General features: G+C 45.6%; 5 protein-coding genes across 5 annotated transcripts in view; 2 read left to right on the top strand and 3 right to left on the bottom strand.

Annotated features, from left to right (window-relative positions):
• The window catches only part of LOC126561524 (basic proline-rich protein-like), a 360,034-nt gene that overhangs the window by 288,232 nt on the left and 54,931 nt on the right, over positions 1 to 16,871 (top strand). The window lies entirely within an intron of this gene.
• LOC126565949 (purine nucleoside phosphorylase-like) lies at positions 711 to 2,753 on the bottom strand. The gene is made up of 3 exons (XM_050223148.1): positions 2,741 to 2,753; positions 1,647 to 1,996; positions 711 to 1,304 (listed from the first exon to the last, which is right to left on the bottom strand). The coding sequence occupies exons 1-3, from the start codon at positions 2,751 to 2,753 to the stop codon at positions 711 to 713; spliced, it is 957 nt and encodes a 318-aa protein (XP_050079105.1).
• On the bottom strand, positions 4,296 to 6,754 carry LOC126562530 (purine nucleoside phosphorylase). Its single transcript, XM_050219075.1, has 3 exons — positions 6,555 to 6,754; positions 4,976 to 5,249; positions 4,296 to 4,902 (listed from the first exon to the last, which is right to left on the bottom strand). Exons 1-3 carry the CDS (start codon positions 6,752 to 6,754, stop codon positions 4,321 to 4,323), a joined length of 1,056 nt encoding a protein of 351 aa, XP_050075032.1. The 3' UTR covers positions 4,296 to 4,320.
• On the bottom strand, positions 12,350 to 14,511 carry LOC126561759 (uncharacterized). Its single transcript, XM_050218069.1, has 2 exons — positions 14,040 to 14,511; positions 12,350 to 13,967 (listed from the first exon to the last, which is right to left on the bottom strand). Exons 1-2 carry the CDS (start codon positions 14,507 to 14,509, stop codon positions 12,350 to 12,352), a joined length of 2,088 nt encoding a protein of 695 aa, XP_050074026.1. The 5' UTR covers positions 14,510 to 14,511.
• Positions 15,693 to 16,418, top strand: LOC126563212 (40S ribosomal protein S13). Its single transcript, XM_050219840.1, has 2 exons — positions 15,693 to 15,976; positions 16,107 to 16,418. Exons 1-2 carry the CDS (start codon positions 15,767 to 15,769, stop codon positions 16,350 to 16,352), a joined length of 456 nt encoding a protein of 151 aa, XP_050075797.1. The 5' UTR covers positions 15,693 to 15,766; the 3' UTR covers positions 16,353 to 16,418.

Below are 16,871 nucleotides of genomic sequence, written 5' to 3'. Positions count from 1 at the left end.
GAAGTAAACATACAGAAAAAGAAAGAGAGAACATAAAAGAGAGAAAAAAATGAATGAGAAAAGCCTAACATCATCATCGTCAACTGACTTTGTACTAATTCTTCCTCCCAGCGAGCAGCGACCGTGCGCTTAGCCAATGAAAATTTCACCAAACAAATGGAAAAAGGAACGAAAAGAATCATATGATTACTGATTACTTGCATGTTTGTATACACAAAATGAATCGAATATATAAAATGATATTAAAACAAAACAAAATGCCGATGAACGTAAGAATAACGTAAGTACAACGTTGCTCAATCGATTGCGCAGGGTGGAAAGGTGTGTGGTAAAGGAAAACTAAGCGTAGATAAACATGAAAACGCATAAGTATTAATCAGGATCTGGAGCAGATACGCAGAGAACGAACGCGAAAGTACATTTACTGGAGAAAAAAAAACAAAATGGCCGACATGGAGAACCTCTTTCAAATAACGATCGTACATACACACTGGTGGATTGGGAAGAGCGAAGTGAAAGTTGATGTGCATTCATACAAAATGATAAAATTAATTTAAAAACTCATCACCGAAACCAAAAAAAAAAACATATAAAAAAGACAACAATAAACAAACACGAAAATGGTAGTTAAATGGAACGTTTGATGGTAGTGTCGTTTTTTATTCGTTTGGTGATGATACATGACTGTCTGTTTGGTTGGTTGCCTAGCGCTATTCCTTCCTTCCATTAGACTCCGACCGAATGGTGGCAACGACTCGCGTAACCAAATCACAGATTCGTCCTTCCAACTGGCGCCCAACATCCACAAACGTTTCGTGACAGTGTTCCTCCTCCTCGTCGTAGCTCATCGTGCACATGTTGGTGATCAAGCTGAAGGCGAAGCAGGTCATCCCACAGTGCCGTGCCGTAATGATCTCGTGCACGGTCGACATACCGATCGCATCAACGCCCACCAACGATAACAATCGTCCCTCGGCCACCGTCTCAAAGTTGGGTCCACCGACACAACAGTACACACCTTCCCGTAAGATACTTTCCAGTCCTGGTACATGCTTAGCGACGTCTTTCGCTACCTGCAGCAGGGTCGGTTCGTACGCTTTTGCCATCCCGAGAAACCGTGGCCCAAACCGATCATCGTTCGGACCGAGGAGTGGACAGTTACCGGCAAAACCCATCAGATTGATGTGATCCTTGATCAGCATAATGTCTCCGACGTGAAAGTTGTTGTTAATGGCACCGGCCGCATTGGTAGCGATCAGATGCGTACAACCGACGAGTCGCATTACACGCACGGGCATAGAACACTGACGAAAAGAAGAAAAACGCGAATGAATTACTAAATATCTACAAAATAGTGCTTTCAAATCGTCAGAAGCCATTTTGAACTTGAGAGTGACAGCGATTTCGAAGCAAGCTGTCAAAAAAAAAAAATGTTCCTCCATTTTTGACCTGTCAAACGGCGTTGTTTACTTTTTCTCCAGTGATTGTGCACTCATTAGTTGCGCTTGCATTTAGTGAAGAAAATTAATCATTTTTAAGGCAAAAAGCTTATGTGCGTGTGTACCGTAAAGCTCTTGTGCAGTGTGATTCGTACGGTTTGTGTTTTTCTTGCTTTCGTGTGCAGCATAATTGAACGAGGTGCTTACCTTTGCCAACGAGTATCCCTCGTAGTAGTGGAACCGGCCCTGCATACAAAGGACGGGCACGCCGGCCAGATAGCCAAACACAAGCCGTCCCACGTGTCCGGGTACGGTCGAGACGGGGAAGTGTGGGATCGTCCCATAGTCGAAGCTATCCACGTCGGTCAGCTGTTCGGCCAGGCAGCCCAGCCCCGAGCCGCATATGATCCCGCACTGGGGACGGATGCGCGTGCGGTCCAGCAGATAAGTGGCGATTTCCTGTACCATATCGAAGCTACCGTAGCTGCATAGGTGAGGTGTTTGTGAACAGCAACAATGAGCGGCAAGAGAGTAACAACAAACAACAAAAAAAGACACTGGTCACTAATAGGGCGTTTGGTTGATGGTTTTAATTACCACGGCGGCACGTCCCTCTTGCACTCCTGAATCGTAGATTGGCTGATGGTTTGGCCATGCGAGGCAGATGATATTCGCTTAGAAAAAGGTAAGTAACTACTATCTTTCTAAATTTACATGATTTATGATGCAATTTGCAAACTGAGTTCCTGCATCCTTTACGATTAAATTACTACTTTTAGTTATTGGAATATGGCGTCAATGCATAATGCCGACGAGGCAGTAGCGATCTTGAATATCAAGAAAATTCTTAAGGGGTTTTTTTTACTCTGATTCTACACTCTGAGGCAGCACGATTGAAAAGAGAAAGTACAGCCATGGAAGGCAGCTACTAAGCACTTGTTGTGGTCATGCTAATAATGTGCTTCGACCTTGCCCTAGCACACCGCATAAAGCTGATCTGGTTCTAGCTTTCGGTGTGGGACGAACTTTTTTTGTTTTACTCGCTCCCCATCAGTGATATAATTTAAACCGTTACAACCAGCCTTTTCCCCATCAATCATATGTGGTGGAGGGGCCTTTAACCGGACCGTTAACGTCAACTGGAATGTTGCGTCAACCTAACACTGATGGGTCTTTGTTTGAACGAGTTCTCCGATTGCGCTGGAATGCTTTTCAAAATGCAGTTCGTTTACTGGAAACTGTTGCCATCGATCGGCTTCCCACTGCTCTAAACTGATCACATATTAAAAATAAACTCTTACTTGTACCCGTCATTATCCTGTACAGGGCTGTACAATCCATTGCTTCGCTTGGTGGGTGGTTTTGTTTTATTCGGCTTCACTTGTTGTCCGTTGGCAATTTCGTTCATTTTTGCACGATTCATGTTTAATTTCTATTACGATTTCGATTCAAAATGCACACTTGCTCTTGTTCGTATGAGGTTCACTCGTCACACCAAACTTGAATAGAAAAAAAACCCACTCTTCCACACTGTTTAGTCACAATTTATGGACGTTTAAATTCAATCACGTAGCAGATCCTCGCCAGAACAATCCGTTCGCGGTGCCCGATTGAATGCAAGTGTGACTGAGCGATGATGGTAGAGTAGAACAAACCGTTGGCCAGCGAAATCTGTGCTGGTGTTTGTGGTGCAAGATGACAAGCACGGCATGGTGCTGGTTTGAACTGGGGAGCGCGTGGCATGTGTTATGGCTTTCCAGTGCAAATGCAGCCTCCAAATGTTTGTGTTCGATGATAACGTTTTTTCCCCCTACGAGAAGTGGTCTTTGGGACAGGACCACTTTGTGTAGAAAATTTGTTCAAAATAAAATATTGTAATTAATTAATTTTTCTTATGAAAATGTATTTTTTTCTGATCTGATTTCTGAAGACTCGATGTCTTTCAAAATAAATTCAAAAAAAAAATGTATTGAAGAATAGGTTTAAAATTTCTCATACTTTTAGCATGCTATAATTATAGCACCGTTCGCTAGCATCCCATAAATTGGCTTGAAAAGATGATAGAACACGTCACAATATACTTCTCTTCTTTTTTGTTTGACCTTCCGTTTTCATAATTTTGCAACATAAAAGCACAAAGTGTTCCCATGTTTATCGCTCGCATACCTTCGTTTCATCCCGCCCGACCGTACTGGGTTAAACGGCCCCAATTTAATGGCATTATCATCAGAAACAATTGCTTCCGATTGCGGGTGCTGATGATGATCTGCGAACCATGGTGTCAAACGTGGGTCGGGGAAGTTGCCGGTAGTATCGCCTGCTCTACGCTCTGCTAACATTAGCGAGAACTATAGCTGACCCGGCTAAACGGTTTGTGAGATGCGTTTTGAGGTTCATTTTTTCGCGCCCTCACACCGTAGATCATCGTCCGCGCGCTTAGGGTCATTGTCAACGCGCTGTGGGTCACTGGCGGCATTACTAAATTGAGTTATCGTCGCTCATCGTGCCAATTGGTGAGCCGAAACCGGAATGAACTGCCGTTGTGAATTCAGCAGGAAGAACACATGTTGAAATTTATTATTAAAATGTTTTTGTTTATTTTAAGCATGTTCTTTTATATCGTCAATATAACCTTTTATAGAACGACCATTTTTTGGTAGCACAAATTTACAATATTTTAGAATTGTTTCCCGTTTTTCGTTTACAGTCTATTGTAGCACATGCAAGGGTTCGCAAAGGGAATTATTCCTATCTACATTACGATTACGAAGTTACGTTTACCTATCAGCTATCTGTATAATTGTTTTACCTAATTAAAAGTGAAGCTTACAGCTACTTTTCCGTTTAAAAACATCTCGCTTCTCTTTTACAATAGCTCCACTCATTTCTTCGCCTCATAGTGAATGTGCTTCACGATACGGCTCACAAAATCGCCCAGTGTCTTCTCCCGGTTCTTGCCGACCCCCACAATACTGTCGTGACAGTGTTCCTCCTCTTCGTCGTAGCTCATCGTGCACATATTGGTGATCAGGCTGAAGGCGAAGCAGGTCATCCCACAGTGCCGTGCCGTAATGATCTCGTGCACGGTCGACATACCGATCGCATCCACCCCAAGCATGGCTAGCATCTTCACCTCGGCCACCGTTTCAAAGTTGGGTCCACCGAGACAGGTGTACACACCCTCCCGAAGTTCATTCTCGATACCGATCTGGCGGGCGATCACTTTCGCCGTCTGGATAAGCTTAGGATCGTACGTATTGGCCATACCGAAGAACCGTGGCCCGAAACGCTCATCGTTCGGTCCCTGCAGCGGATTGTTGCCGGCAAAGCCCATCAGATTGATGTGATCCTTGATGAGCATGATGTCTCCGACGCGATACTTGGGATTCGCTCCACCAGCTGCATTGGTAGCGATCAGATGGGTACAGCCGATCAGATGCATTACACGCACCGGCATAGAACACTGCAAGGAAAGAGGATCGGAGGTTAGCTTTCCTGGGGAATTGACCTCCCAATCAGACTACTGAAATGCTTACCTTTGCGAGCGGATATCCTTCGTAGTGATGGAACCGACCCTGCATACACATCACCGGTACGCCGGCCAAATAGCCAAACACCAGCCGCCCAACATGGCCAGCCACCGTAGAGACGGGAAAGTGTGGGATCGTCTCGTAATCGAAGCTATCCACATCGGTCAGCTGATCGGCGAGTGTGCCCAGACCGGACCCGCAAATGATTCCAACCTTCGGGCGGAGTTCTGTGCGCTCTAGGAGATAATTTGCAATTTCCTGCAGTGTGTCGTACGTGTACCTGTTGTGGGTGGTGATAGAAGCGAAAGGAAAACGTTTTAACGTTCAAGGTCTAAGAGAAGGCTAAGCTGTACTCGAGGATAGGAACCAATCTGTGCCATTTATGTCTAGTATGCCTTAAGGATCTTACAGAAAAAAGCTGCAAGCTTTCACTTCCAAGAATTGCTCTCTACAAGTGTACGTAGAACAACGTGATAGAACACTAATCATCACCTGCCCGTTTGTTGCCTATTTTGAAGGCTGGACAGCAAATTACGCTGCTGCACAGCCACCGTACCGTTATCAGCTGGTCTTCGTCCCTACCCAACACATCCCGTTGCCATTATGGAGCATGGTCCCTGCACGATGACCCTGGCGATCGTTTCATGGGGGCACGATCGTCATCGCGACGCGGTTGTAGTCAATCGGCAACAATCGGTCACCGTCGCCACCGCACCGCCAGTTGTTTTTCTTGGCATGACGCCCCTAGGAAACGCGGTTAAAATGCCAAACACACTCTAACTCGGACGCAGAGTTGTTGTTTTTTCCCCCATTTCTTCCCAACACGAACATTCTCGATGACAAAGGCTGATAAGGCGGGAATCAATTCATGATTTATATACATATAAATTACGATCACGTATTTGCAAAAGTCCGTTGTCTGTTTGTTGGTTGCTGATAATGTTTATGCACCGGAGCGAGACGAGTTCATGGGGGGAACGGACAAAAAAAAAAATCTTGCTTAGATGATCTCCTTTCGGCGAAGATTTATGGCGCTTGATCTGAGGGAGATGTTTCAGACATTGGTTATAAAAGCAGATAACCAATGTCTGAAACACTTTTATCGGTAGTAAAGATAATAGCAGCTTTATTGGTAATAAAGGATAATAACACAAGCGGTGTTACTATGCAGGATAAGAAGAGCAAGAAGTTCTAGAGAATATCTTGCAGAAAAGGGCTTGGCTTAGCGACATGTCACTAGGTCCTGCCGGCATTTTAATGACACTACTTGAATAATCATTGTTCCCTAATGGTCCGGATGAGATTTGAACACCGGTCCTGCCATGTGAAATGGCTCACACACCGTAGGAAATTCTTGCAATAACTTCCCAAATAAACTACCAAAACCTCATACCCTACCAAGCACTTGCCTTCGATCAATACCCTCCTATCCTAAGACGGCTCTACGTGCCTACAAGCCACCAAACCTGCACTTGCATGTTTTCCACGCACCGTTCGACAAACGGATCATCTTTCCCTGTCTCGAACTCTGGTCCTCGGTTCCGGTTTCTGCTAGAAGCCAGACTGCGTGTGCCCTTAAACTTACCCGCCGTGTTCGGTGCGTGGCATATGGAAGGGACCGCACGTAGCCGCCTTCTGCTGGTAGGCTTCGGCAGCCGGCAAGGCATCGCACCCATTCCGGTTCACGTTCGAATGTCCATTTTGAACCTGATGATGACCATTCGCACCATTCGACACACCGTTCGGTACTCCGTTGCCATTTTGTAGATAAGTAAATTTACTCATTTTTTATTTGAGTGTCTTTTAAACCGTTACCCAAAACAAGTGGCGTCTAACTACTTCTCTAAGTATCTTTTTAGTTTAAGATCTCAAAAAGCAAAGTCTGTATTGTTCAAAGACACTCTTTTGAAAAGCACAGCGTTCAACGCCACAAGCACCACACCACTCTGTATTGCTTCGAACTACAAGCCGTAAGGAACTGAGCAAAAGCTTCCTGTTTCTGCTGAACCGTACACTGTCGCACCTCGATCGCTAGTGACGGTGCGCGTCGCCGGGTGATAGCATAAAACCTTCCATCCATCGGACCCAATGCCCATGCTGATGGCGCGCATGTTTTCGCGTGACGGACTTGAGGAGTTGGTATTTTGGGGTGGGGAGACGACGATTTGTCAGTCTGTCTCTGTGTGAGTATATGTGCAAGAGAGGTGGTATTTGCGCTGATTGCAACGGTAGAAAGCCGCCGGTGATACAGAGAACGGACCAACCCAGAAAAGGGAACCGGGAGGACCGGAGGCTGGTAATTATGAACTGATGATGACGCTCTTAAGTAATGGTGCTGTTGTTGTTGATGTCGCTCGCCAGTCGTCCACACCTGTGGCTACAAAAGGAACCATCGTGATGCATTTAAATGGCGATGCAGCTTGAAAACAAGTAGCCGAAGTTTGAATTTACAACCAATGTATGGATGGACCGCCGGGCCGGTCAGTTTGAAACAGTTTCGGTAGGCACGCGCACTGCAGGAAGTGTGACGCATGATGATACCGCTCTCGGTACCGATTCGCAGCTGATCGGATCAGCTTGAACGAGTTTTAGGTGAAGCAAACCATTCACCGATTGCCTGCGGATTATTTAATTGTTTGCGAATTTTAATTCTCTTTGTTGCTGTTCTGCTGGCTTTGGAATGCTTTGTCTCTTATGCGCTATTGCTGATCACCTTTATGGCGGAAATGATTTTTAAAACCACTCTGTACTACGCTGGACATCTTGCCTACCTCATACTCATGTGTGTCCCTGTTGTTTACTACAGTCAGTGTACCGCGACTACATCTGTAGTTCCTGGTGGCTCCAAAGACGAGCCGCGCTGAAGAAACATCACGCAAAATAACATGTTGTTGTGCAAGAGATGAAGACGTCACGCGACGTCAAAAGAATTCAGTCCACAGCTCAAGTGATAAGAACTGGCGGTATTAGAAAAGTGCGTTAGTCTTTCCCATTTGCTACTACTATCCACAAACAGGTCAAGGTTAAGGAAAATAATACTTTAACAAACAGCCTTTTCCTAAAGATATGTCACTATAATTCCATACCCAGCAACACGTGATCGAGCTATGGGAAATTAATTCCTATAAATCTTATCACAACGGATTGAAAACAACAACAAAAGCTACACACAATATTCTGATGGCTTTGATTGTCCATTTTGAAAGCGTCCCCTTAGCCTTATCTAAGCGATCGTTCCAGACGTGAGAATCGTTTAGTAAACATTAAACTAGCTAGGGGGTCATCCAGCTTGCAGCATCAGGATGAGTTACCTTCCCATGTTGCTGATCATCAAATCAGCAAAACAAGGACTGCAGAATGCAGGAAACAAACAAGGTGATGCAATTAGTAGGTTTGTTTTCAATGATTTCTCTTACCAACCGGCACGCGAGACACGTTTTCTTCCTTGAGAAGCGTTTTGATACGATCGTGCATCGATCAAGTCGAATCCTTTTTACATTGACCATAAAAAAAAAAACGGACGCAACTGATAATGGGTTGAGCAGAATTTTTTGAACATTTGTTTTGATTTGTTTCTTTGTTTTTGTGATGCGCCATTTTGATGTTTTAATGCCACGAGAGCTTGGTGGACTCTTCGAGAGCAAGATAGAAAAGACATAGACAGCAAATGAACGACGAAACCCATGGCGTGTCTGATAGTGGCGTACGGTTTTTGTTTACCAATGTTTGTTTACTTTGTATTGCCTAGAAAGATCGCCATCTTTCCACTGTCAGGAAGCAATATCTTCACTGTTTTCAATTAAGCGATTTCACCCTTTCATCTCCAATGCATGTCCCGAGTTGAGGTAATGTAGTTGGTGCAAAACACATGCCAACATGCTACCTAGTAACACCGACCAAATGACCATGATTGGGGCTTGCAGTTGTGTGTCTGGGTGTTCGGTCGATGATTGCTCCAACAGCTCAACTGCAGAGCATTGGTCTCTGTCACGGCAAGTCCTATGCACACCCGAACCCCGAAGCAAATTAAGTATCGGAACTTGGACACTGGCAGACTGGGGCCACATAGGGCTTGCTGGTTTGCTTAATGGCTTTCTGATGCCCATGCTCCTAGGGTGTCCGTCCGGGTGATTGATAGAGATGCAACACAGCCACCACGGACAAAAGTGCATCGCGACAATTGTATTTCCCGTGCGGACCTTGGTCGACCACTTGTTAATGTCCAGGACCTTGAGCGGTTGGCGAATTGGCAAAACAGTTTAATCACAACTATCACTTCACGAAGTACACACACTATTTTCACGTTACATTCCACATTGACGACTGGCTTGGTTCCACGCTTTTTCCACTTCGTTTGTTGTATACTTACATTCGGCCAACACCACCCTGCTTGCTATCGTTGAAGGTCGCCATTTTTATTTTATTTTCTAGATTCAAGTTTAAAGTAAAATTTCACTCACTAAAGCTCACTTTCACCGGTACACAGCAAACTCGGAGGTGTACGTACAAGTGTGATCGGTTAGATTATCGAATGCTTAGTGCAATCACTTTCACGTACGATCTTATATTTATAAGACTGCGGTTGTCCATTTTGGTGCAATCTCGTATTCTTGATCAAGTTTACAAAACTCGTAAACCTATTTGTTTGACTTTTTGTTACCATATTCCGCTTCGGTGGCCCTTTAAGGGTAAGGGAAGCGAGCATGAGGGGGAGGAAGCGGGAGTAGCTTCTCGGCAAACGCTCTAGACGGTCCTAACACAGCCGAGCGTTTGATTCTGTTACCGCTGATGGAAGATGACGGCAAGTGCAGGAAGGAAGTGTGTAGCGAAGGGGATCAAATTAAAATCAAACGATCGTCAATGTACATATATGCGTGCGTGTGTGTAAGTGTGTTAATGGTGGGTAACTCCAACCGCATGGTTACCATCGTCGGCGATGGCATGCCGTGATCGTACGACGCGGCAGAGGGCGGGCACTAGTCCTCACAATCCAGTACGCCCAAGCGTACGTCAGCAGCATCCAAAGCGTTGTTGTGTTGTAGCCAACTCACCAGCTGATAAGAAGCCGATCAGTTAGCGTCTCAGGCTGTCTCAGTAGGTGAGTGTGTAAGCTTCGGCAAGCATGGGAAGGGTTTGGCGTTTGGACCAAATGGAGGCGGAAACACGTTACAAGTCTCGCGACTTTAACTGATACCGCAAGAAGTGATAGGTCGCCGATGAAAACCCAACCACAAGAACTTCTAATTACAACCATCGTCGGACTCTACGCCGTGTCAGAAAGTGTCGTAAAGAATGCTTAACATCGGCAGAGATGATTGCGCCGGCTCTTCTTCATGGCTCATTAAGCAGCCGAGTGCATCGCCAGATCTGCACTTCGCCAGGGACATTCCCCGGCCCTATGATCGTGTTGCCGCTTCGGTCAGCTGGAAACAGTGCATGTTTTGAACAACGACCTTTCGTTTTTGCCCGATGGCGGCAGTTTCGCGGCGACCTGGCGCATGAGCCTTATCAAAAAGTCACCCCAAATAACGTTCGGCCGAATCCTCGAGGGAGAGAGAAAGAGAGTTTCCGTACTTTGGGGAAGGACAACAAAAAAAGCACTTGTTTGTCCAAAACAGGAAGACGACGATGAATGTAAAAAATGTCACGCGCAGCTCACGAGTTTAAGATAGCGTAACAGGAAACGTGGACAGAGTGTAGTGTCTTCGGTTTGTAGATCTACAGACATAAAAGGAAAACTCTGCATCCCATTGAATCAATGAGGGTGACAGTCATTTGTTGGGGATTTTCGATCGGTCTATTGAACACTGGAAAGCGATCTTTTTTTTTAGATCATCTTCCAACTCCAGAATTGTAAACAAACGCTCGCATAGTATTCGATGGACGACTATCTGCTGTTTCATGCAAGACTCGCACTCTCTAGCAGAGCTGATGACGATCGGGTAATGATGCACAATATTTTGTCGTAAACAAGTACCGTTCCGATGATGCCACAGTTATGATCTCCGCGCTTTGTTGACGTCGTTACGAGCAAAAGGCTGGGGAAAGAAGTGTTTAAAATGGAGCAAAACGTAATTACATACGCAAACAAATTAAATTGCAGTTGTTTCTTGAAGCAATTTATAATTTCAAAAAAATACCTCTACTCCCTGCCACGTTAGACTTGCGGGAGTTGAACGCCACTTTAGCCACATGAGACAAAAAGTAGTTTGTTGGTTAAACGGTCGCCTATTTGATTAATTCATCCGCGATTTTGAATCCTGTTCAAATTGGTTTAGAAAGTCGAGACAGGGCGGACAAGGAACACTTTATGTTTGGTATGCCTGGAATCCACCAGAATGAATCCTTAAAAGCTTAATGTTTTGAAGCACTCGCTACGAGCAGATGTCGACATTACTTCTTCACCCTTTTTTGTGGCAATTTTTAATGCAGGTGGCTCGCTGGTTACTACTACCAGTCCCCACGAAAGGAACGATTAGCTTATTACACTTGCTGATACCTCGTCGAATTTGGGTACTCTTTCCTCACTGCGGGGGAATGGCCCTAATCATGGGGTTTGAACCTAGGTCTCCCCTATAGCCGGACACCTAAAGAGAGATCTATATATGAACAATCTAGATAAGGTACGAATTCTTGCAGTACATTTCCGGATGTATTAAAGTTAAACGAAACACATCTAACATTTAATTACTGGTAGACATTTTTCTGTCGCAATTCTTCTATTCAACATTAGGTCCGTATGGATTTATTCATAGTCAACTGTTTTCTCTCGCCCATCATGTCTTTTATCAACGCTTTCACGAACTAAGTACTTTATCATTTCTTTTGATTGCATGTTTTGAGTGTGTGTGTGATTGGTGTATACTAAAAATACAAGCGTGTGCATTAGTACTGTGCAAAGTGTCTGTATACAAGGACGCGGACTTGGTGCAAAACAGTGCCGGAAGGATAACATGACACTACTCGTTAACGGGATCAGAGAAAGGACAGGACCGCCTTCATTTTCTTTCTGTGTGTGACGCACACACGCCCACCAAAACCCGTAATGGTAAATGGCGAACGCCCTATCATTATCGTTCGTTGCACTTGTCGCCTTGCGCCTTACGCTATTAGCATTCCCATTTACCAACATTAAGCTGTATGAGTGTTGGCAAATATGTGCTATCATTTACTAGCCTAGTACCCCTAAGTACGTGACGACGACATTGTTCTATGTGGAGAAAAAGGAAGAAAGGAATAAAAACCGTGTACAACATTGATGTAACCTAAAAGAGCTAGGAGTAATGTTGGAACGCGGTTGGTATGAGATCACAAAATCACAATCGGTTGGAATGTGTTGGATGGCTTCGGTGTTGGGAGGAATGCTCCTACACCGCTAGCTTAACGATGCTTAGCGCCCTCCGAAATCTCCTGTCCCGCGACAGGAGTGTACAGTTTTGGCAGCTCCGATTCCAGTCGCAATAGTTGGACGTACGTTTTAAGCTTCATGGTAGCCCCGGGACCAACACCCACTCCCGCTCCCATGCCGTCCGCATCGCTGGTTGCCGTCTTGACGAAGGTGGAATAGTAGGACACTAGTTCCTGTGAACCATCGTCGTCCAGGTCGGCAATTAGTAGCGAATTTTCCTGATAGTTCAGATCGGGCTGACAGAGCACCTCGGTCGGATCGCCGTTGATCGTTTCGCGACAGAACTGGATCACATTGCTTTGGCTCGTGTTTTCGATCTTGATGTAGCTCGAGTTGAACACGATCAGCTTGATCGTTTCCTTGAGGAAGCGCATACGCGTCCTGAACACGCCGGATGGACGCGAGAAGGACGAGGAGGATGATTGATTCTGTCCACGTGCGGACGAGGATGTTTTCGAGATGGCGTCCAATCCTGGCGGTCCTATCCAGGGTTGTTGGTGGATGAACCGTTGCTTGCTATCATCATCGCGCCCACCGAACAGGAGGGAGCGTTTGAAGCGCGAACTACGATTGTCTGGATCGCGTTGACTCCATTCCCAGAACTTGATCACAAACCCGTACATGGTGGATCGATTGTCCGCGCCAAAGTTAGAGAAAGTTAACCGTACCGGCTGCATACCGTACAGCTGACGTCCCGACACATTCCACAACAGTTCCCCGGTGGACTCCTCCGTCAGCAGTACCGAGGTAGAACAGTTTTCGGGACATTTACCCCGATTCTCTACCACCAGCTGCTTACCACCGACGTTCGTTATCGTACGCTGTTTCTCCGTGTTGCGTCTTTGGCCGAAAAACTTGTGCTGGGGCAGATCGGTTGGCATTCGGCGAACCACACGCATATCCAGTGCCTTCCGGTGGATAAGCTTGTACAGCTCCGGTAGTGACTTTGCTTTCTGCTGTTCAGACTTTTCCTTCACGCAGTTAAACTTTACATTTAGCTCCTCATCCAGCATGAGCTTGTGGACGTAGAGACACTCCTTAACGGCGTAAGAATCACCGATCGTGATGCCTTTACGACCAGATATCATCACCAGACGATTGTGCTTAGTTTCGCTGGAACTCGTCACAAACAGCAGATCGTACACACCGTCCCCATCGACGTCCGGTATGAGGAGTGGGAAGTCTAGCATATCGTTCTGCTTTCCACTGTTACTACGCTTGTTGTATCCTTCGGCGTGCCACAGCCACTCTCCGGACAGTGGATCGATACATTCAAGCTGACCAAATTCATCAAGCACCAAACAATCGGGCGCTCCACTACGGTCCGCATCCAGCAACGTGCAATCGATACTCTTCGGCTCGTTGATCATTTGATCGTACCAAGCGACCTTGCCCGAGCTACCGACCAAAGAGATGATCCCATTCCGCCTTCGGTAGGATTCATCAAACTCGGGAAACAGCTTGTCACCACGGTACATGAAGACCAGATTCTTGCTCTTACCGTGCACTCCTTCAACCACATTTATCACACCTTTCAGTTCAATTTTCTCATAGTTTCGTATCCAATTTTGCGTTTTCACTCTTTCCGCACTGAAAGTCGAGAAAAAGAAAAAACTTGTGAGATGCAGAAAAATGGCGGAAAATGCCCACCCTCCCACTTACCGTGCCGGACAAGACAGCTCGTCGGAACACGGAATAATCCAAAGGAATATCACCACCGCCAGAAAGCACACGACCAACGATGCCACAAAGCAACACTTGCGCGGGAAGGACATTTTGTGGTCCGGTATCGATCCGGCCTCATGCAAAATGGCCACATTGTCCGCATGAAATACGCCACTCGCATCCTCCACATCGCTCGGACTCGGCGGATAGCCACCATTGTACAGGGCAGCACCGCCATTTTCCGTTCCTGCTGCTGGCCGCAGTTCCGCCACCGGTCGTCCCTTCATGCCGTTCATCATGATCGCTGTTACCACAGCACCGCTCCCACCACCGCCAAACGTGCGTTCCGATATCCGGCGGACAGTTACCGTGGTGCGTCGCAGTAGCTCTTCTTCACTCTCCGAATCGGTCAGTGTCGTCTGTGGAAGAGGGGAGTATATACCACCGGACGAATCACTATTGGGCATGCTATGGAGAAACACACTGTGGCATGTGTTTGTGGGTGTGTGTGTGCAGAGATTGGGATGGAATCATGCAAAAGCAAAATTAGACGCGCCTTACGACACACCATTCATCATCCTGTTCGTCCTTTTAATTACCGTTTGCGAGACGTGCGGAGTTTGTTCCCTGGAACTGTTGTTCGGCTGCAACAGAGAAGCGAGATGTTGCTATGGTGGGGTTGCAAATTTACGACCAGCGACAACGTTGTTCCGTTGGGCGATTGACGACGACCCACATCCACGCTGAGTCCATCGTCACCCGCAACCGCGCTTCCTAATTCGATCGACTCTAATCAAATTTAAGCTTTCGCACAAATGAACTTGTTTATTATTCAAGAAATCGAGGACAAGGCGATGCTATTGGAATGTTGTGGTACTGTTTTTCCCATTTTTTTTTTCTGGATGATTTCTGCGCACATGCGTAGAAGACAAAAATTTGAACTTCTTCTTTCCGGTCTACGGGCGAAGGGTTGTGTTTGTGTTTTTTTAGTCTGAAGCTGGGAAAACGCTGTTATCTTCTGACCATTCACATCGTTAGTTATTCAAGTAGTTGTAAATTTAATGAGTTATAAATATAAATAAAAATTTAAGAAATTTTATTTGAAATTCAAAAATAAATTATACCATCTTCAACGGTGTAAAGGGCCTTTTATCCCTCATGGCCCTCTAGTTGTGAGAATGTAAACTAACGTGTTGTCGATCGAATCGAACATTCAGAAATTTTTAATGCTTGATTGTGTTTTGTTGTTTTAACTAAAATTTAAATTTTTTGTTGTCACAAAATAATGCTATGAGTTGAATTTGCTGCTCAATTGATTTAATTAAAAACAATTTAAAAGTTCCCAAAATATGAAAAAACCTGTTGTCCATTATTTTGACATTTGGCGGAGTTTATAGTGCTGGGTGAAGCGCTTAGCTTGGTTTCTTTCCAAGCAATGCCCTGTTTGCTTCTCTTTTTATAATAAAATATCGTTTTTAAGGACTAATTTCATTTTTATGTGTTGCACGGAACATTAATTGCAGGATAAACACGTTTATTTCTGTTCGATATATCGTATTATAAAATAAATCACTTTCACCGGCAAGTCAATGTCCAACCGCACAAACAGTGTGCGCGCGGAACCGTGCCGTGTCACTGGTTGACGTCTTCCACCATCTTTCTTTTTGTCAAAGTCTCGGTGAACTAAACACGCGGTGCGAAAGCACGAATAAAAATATCGAAAAATGGGTCGTATGCACGCTCCTGGTAAGGGTATTTCCAAATCTGCCCTGCCGTACCGTCGTTCTGTGCCGTCGTGGCTGAAGTTGAACGCCGAGGATGTGAAGGAACAGATCAAGAAGCTCGGCAAGAAGGGCATGACTCCGTCGCAGATCGGCATCATTCTGCGAGATTCGCACGGTGTCGCCCAGGTGCGCTTCGTCAATGGCAACAAGGTTAGTTTGTGGAACTTTTTTTTCTCCTGGTAACCGGAAGACCGCTACCGGTTGCAAGCGACTTGTGAGGTCGCGTTCCAGCAGAATGGTAAACTAATCCGAGCGCGAATGGGCGGGTTTGTTGTTGTAGGTTCTGCGTATCATGAAAGCCGTTGGCCTGAAGCCCGACATTCCGGAGGATCTGTACTTCCTGATCAAGAAGGCCGTCTCGATCCGCAAGCATTTGGAGCGCAACCGTAAGGACATCGACAGCAAGTTCCGACTGATTCTGATCGAGTCCCGCATCCACCGTTTGGCCCGGTACTACAAGATCAAGGCAGTACTGCCACCGAACTGGAAGTACGAATCGAGCACTGCTTCCGCTCTGGTCGCCTAAGCAGGAAACGAAAGGAGCGAATCGGAAGTGATGTCGCGCGGAGAAGAGACGGACGGACCGGAATGAGAGCGGAGTACGATTGGGAACAACACTGCGAACTTAGGATGGTCTGCCGATATTCAACTTCAAACGTGGGATGTTGAGAATGTAATAATACACAGCAGCTGGCATCTGGGATTGGAGTCAGTTTCTCTACAAAAATCAAAGTATCTGTCTGTGGATTGTTGTTGACGAAGCCGAAAAATCCATTTTCAGCTGTATGGAAGTTTTGGTTTGAAGGTGGTGCGGTGTTACTGTTTATGGTAGTAGAATTGTCAAATGAATGCGGATTGAATTCCGGATGAATCTAGCTTTAACTGAACTAGGCTTACAAATGGTAAAAACAGGTATCGAATCTGCTGTCTCGGATAAAGGATTAATTAAGGGTTGTTACGTTCTTATTAATCGTCACCTTCGTCTTTCGATCTAAGGCTGTTGTAGAAGTCCTACAATCGGTCAGGATTTCAATGGAGAGATAGG

Source organism: Anopheles maculipalpis, chromosome 3RL (assembly GCF_943734695.1).
Source record: "Anopheles maculipalpis chromosome 3RL, idAnoMacuDA_375_x, whole genome shotgun sequence".
Taxonomy (NCBI): Eukaryota; Metazoa; Arthropoda; class Insecta; order Diptera; family Culicidae; genus Anopheles; species Anopheles maculipalpis.
Note: the sequence above shows the minus strand (reverse complement) of the source record. Positions and strands in the feature narration are given on the sequence as shown.